Source organism: Phaseolus vulgaris, chromosome 3 (assembly GCF_051622355.1).
Source record: "Phaseolus vulgaris cultivar YP4 chromosome 3, ASM5162235v1, whole genome shotgun sequence".
Taxonomy (NCBI): Eukaryota; Viridiplantae; Streptophyta; class Magnoliopsida; order Fabales; family Fabaceae; genus Phaseolus; species Phaseolus vulgaris.
In genome coordinates, this window is record NC_143500.1 from 43,457,076 (window position 1) to 43,460,863 (window position 3,788).

General features: G+C 32.2%; 1 protein-coding gene across 1 annotated transcript; it reads right to left on the reverse strand.

Moving 5' to 3' along the window:
- Positions 1–997: 997 nt before the first annotated feature.
- LOC137807827 (two-component response regulator ARR5) lies at positions 998–3,086 on the reverse strand. The gene is made up of 5 exons (XM_068608643.1): positions 2,851–3,086; positions 2,675–2,751; positions 2,493–2,570; positions 2,192–2,262; positions 998–1,479 (listed from the first exon to the last, which is right to left on the reverse strand). Exons 1-5 carry the CDS (start codon positions 3,002–3,004, stop codon positions 1,239–1,241), a joined length of 621 nt encoding a protein of 206 aa, XP_068464744.1. The 5' UTR covers positions 3,005–3,086; the 3' UTR covers positions 998–1,238.
- Positions 3,087–3,788: the final 702 nt, after the last annotated feature.

Sequence of the window (3,788 nt, forward strand, 5' to 3'; positions counted from 1 at the left end):
AATAAATAAAGCTTTAGGAAGTCAATAATGCACCTGCTGTTGCGGCGTTGGCTAATAATAAGTTTTGTTGAGCTGACAAAAGGTTGATTCTAACAAAGATTCCACTAAAAACCGTGTACTGTCCTTAAAGTCTTTTTGGTAGGTTGTAAAATATTAATAGTATGTTTGAATGGGGAAGAGGATTTGAGAAAGAGAATTTAGAATGATCTAGGAGAAAAGTAAGATAAGATTGTTTGTATTGGGATATATTAGAATGATGAAAGTTTATTGAAATTTGTAATTAATGTGATATTGAAAAAGATTTTTTTAATTTTTAAAATTATAAGTTTACAAATTTGATAAATAATATATTTTAAAAAAAAATTATTAAAGAATTTATTATAAAAATTAAAAAATATATATTAGAATTAAAATAATTTTAAAAAAAATTAAATATTAAATTAAATAAAAATATGTATTAATAATTAAAATTAATATTAATAAAAAAATTATGAATGTTATATATATACTAAAATATATAATTTACATACATAATCATATATAATTTATTAATTTTAAAAAAAAATAGTACCAACTCATCTTTCTCTGCAAATCTTATTATGAGAAAATTTTAAAGCAAAAAGTTGCATATTTTTTCATGTTTTAACTTTTTTTTCTTTTCGTTTTTCTAACCTTCTGTGCATTCTCTATTCTTCGCTATTAAAGATTGACAATCAGGTCCTAATAGTCAAGAAAAGACCATTCAATGTCGAAAAGTTTTGCCCTACTAACAATAGGAAACAGCAAAATTACAAGGAAAACTTTTCCACGACCCCTTTTCTCAAGCAAATCTAAGTACAATAAAGAACCAGAAGGAAAATTGAGGGTGGAAGGAGAGCGATGATAAAATCTTTTAATTTATATTCAAGATTGTATCGTTTTCCTTGTGATTTTTCCTAAACTTTAAAGATTCATGCACTTTATAAAGTTAAAGAAACCATGATAAGTGAACAACGAATAAATAGAACGGAGCACTTTATGTAAAAAAATGTTGCAGAATAGCTCTCTATTTGTGTATATATTGGTAATTTTCCACTGTACATGAGCAAGACCAAATGACAAACAAGAGGCCAAAAAATCAACGACTCTGACATTTGCTTTTCTGATTGATTCCTAAGGTTGCAAAACACAGTGCATGCTTTGATATCAACACCACCAGGTGTCGACAAAATTGGAGACAGACACTAGTCAATCTGTGATCACAATCTAGCCTTCTTTGAGGACAATGGTGAGAGCAATGATGGTGATGGATCGCATGGAAGAGAGATGGGTGAGCATGTTGCAGACAGAGGTGGACTGCAATCAATTGATAGCATTCTTTTGAGAGATTTTTTCTCAACCTCCTTCACTTTCCCTTTCATGATGAAATCTTTTAAGCGTCTTACATCTGACAATTTGACAGGTTTCAAAAGAAACTCCTCTGCTCCTTCCTCCAGGCAACTGTCAATTAGTAGGAATTAACTGTTAAGAAACATGCCTATAAATACTTGTCACCCATTACATGTATGCATTATTGCTAGCTGAAGGATATAATGCAATGTTTTTATACAATTTGGTACATTACCAGAAGGTTCTGATAAGAAATTTGGTAACTATTTAATATTTGCAAAGCACATATCAACCCCTATTATGATTTCTTATGAGTCGGTGGCTTCCAGCATAGTTAGTGAGTGCTAAGCTAATCATGGCATAACCAATCACTGAGCCACCATATGACCTATTGGCTATTAAAGATTTGTAGGGAACTTTAATTACTATTCAATATGTCAGATCTACACAAGGATAGGTAACTAAACGTTTTGAGGTACTAAGTCAGTAATATCCTTGTAAGTATCAGGCTAGAATTAGAAAAACGTTGATATAAATTGGAATTCAACTAATGGAAAGGATTCGACAATAAAATCCAAATAGTCGTATTTTTTCAGTAAAAAAATATCATACTGTAGATGCAATATGAAGTAGATCTCAACGTTTGCGATACATTTTACGCTCCACCTCGCCAATTCATAGACAAATCAACAAACACCATCGAAATTGTAAAGTTACCGAAATACATAAATTGTTTGAAGAGTTCATTGATAAAAAAAACTAGATGCCACCTACAATTCCATTGTTGATCCAAAATACGTGTAAGCTAATGGAGGATGCTTACCTATCAATTCGAGTCAAAACATTCTCCGATGACATGATCACCACTGGAATCTCTCTAAACACGGAAGACTCCTGTTAAAATTAACAGAAGGGAAGTGTAATTAAGAATCAACGCTCCCCTGTTTACAATCTAACGACCAACTTTAAACCCAACCCAAAAGCACAAATACACAATACAATTTGTGTCCAACTAACAAAATAAACACCAGTAGTAGCAGTTATCAATCCTTAAAAAAAGAAGTTAACCTAATAACACCAAACAAAACACCCTTCAGAGAATAAAAATCGAACAGACTACACACCTTGATTTTCTTGAGTAATTCATATCCTGTCATCCCCGGCATGGAATAATCCGTCATTATGAGATTAACCTTCACACTCTGTCCCCACAACCAATAAACAAAAAAGAAAACGTTAGCACCAACCTATTTCAACAATCAACATATAAAAAAACTCCAAAAACTAAATAGCTGAATTCGCTTACATCGAACCCGAGAGAACTGGTCTCTCCGTCCAAGCCCAAATACTGAAGAGCACGCGTTCCACTCTCCACAACCGTCACTGAAAAACAGCCATTCCAAACACACACACAACTTCAGAACCAATCTCAATTTGGCAAACGAAAAAATAAAAAACTGGTTATACGCAACGCCGGGTCACCTTTGCAGGAAGAAATCTTGAGTAACCGTTCAATGACCTTGCGATCAACGAGGCTGTCATCGACGGCAAGAACGTGAAGCTCGGGAGCAGCAGAAGGGGATTCCTGGAGAAATTCCGTTAAGTTGTGGCGGAAAAAATCGCCGACGATCGCCATGAGTGTGAAAAGTTGAAGAGCAGTGGGTGCTGTGAGAAAAGAAAGTAAGGAGGAAAATGGGTGGATTTTATTTATATATATTTAGTTGGAGAGAGAATGATGAATATATTAAATAATAAAATGGATGAAAAGTAAAAGAAAATAATAATAATAATAATTAAAGAAGATGGATTGGGAGGATCGAAATCTGAGAGATCTTTGGAAATCCATGAGAAGCGATTATGCCACCTCCACTTGTCCCTTCTCTTCTCACGTCAGTATCAAAATCTTACTTTTATTATTACATTTTTTCTTTTCATTATTGAATTAATTAATAATATTAACCTTGGTCACTCTCAGAGGAGGCCAACCGTATCTTCTTTGCCTCCACCACTCTCTTTCTGTACTTCCCGCGCCTTCTCAATGCCAAGTTTTGACTTCGCAATGCCTATCACACTTCTCCCTGCATGTATCTTCCAGGCGTAATAATTCACTTTTAATTAAACAGATTCTACTCAAATTTTAGTAAAAAATAAAATCAAATAATAAAGGATAAAATTTTTTTTAATAGATTTCTCTTGTGTCATTAGAAAAATCATTTTTTAGACTGTTATTTATAATAAAAATCTATATATTCATTAATCTATAAAAAAAAGTCAATCTTCCTAAACTTTCTCAAAACATAGTTAGATAATAATTATAATGAAGGTGTAGTATATTTAAATATCAATTGTTGGTTGGGTTGAAGATTTATTATTAACTAAAAATTAATTTAGTGATAAGTGTTCAGAATCCATGTTTAATA

What these genes read in the sequence shown, in the direction of transcription:
- LOC137807827 (XM_068608643.1), bottom strand. Translation starts at nt 3,004, where the DNA reads ATGGCGATCGTCGGCGATTTTTTCCGCCACAACTTAACGGAATTTCTC. An exon ending in AATTACTCAAGAAAATCAAG is followed by an intron (nt 2,263 to 2,492) that starts GTGTGTAGTCTG and finishes TAATTTTAACAG; the next exon opens with GAGTCTTCCGTGTTTAGAGA. An exon ending in GTTTTGACTCGAATTGATAG is followed by an intron (nt 1,480 to 2,191) that starts GTAAGCATCCTC and finishes ACTAATTGACAG; the next exon opens with TTGCCTGGAGGAAGGAGCAG.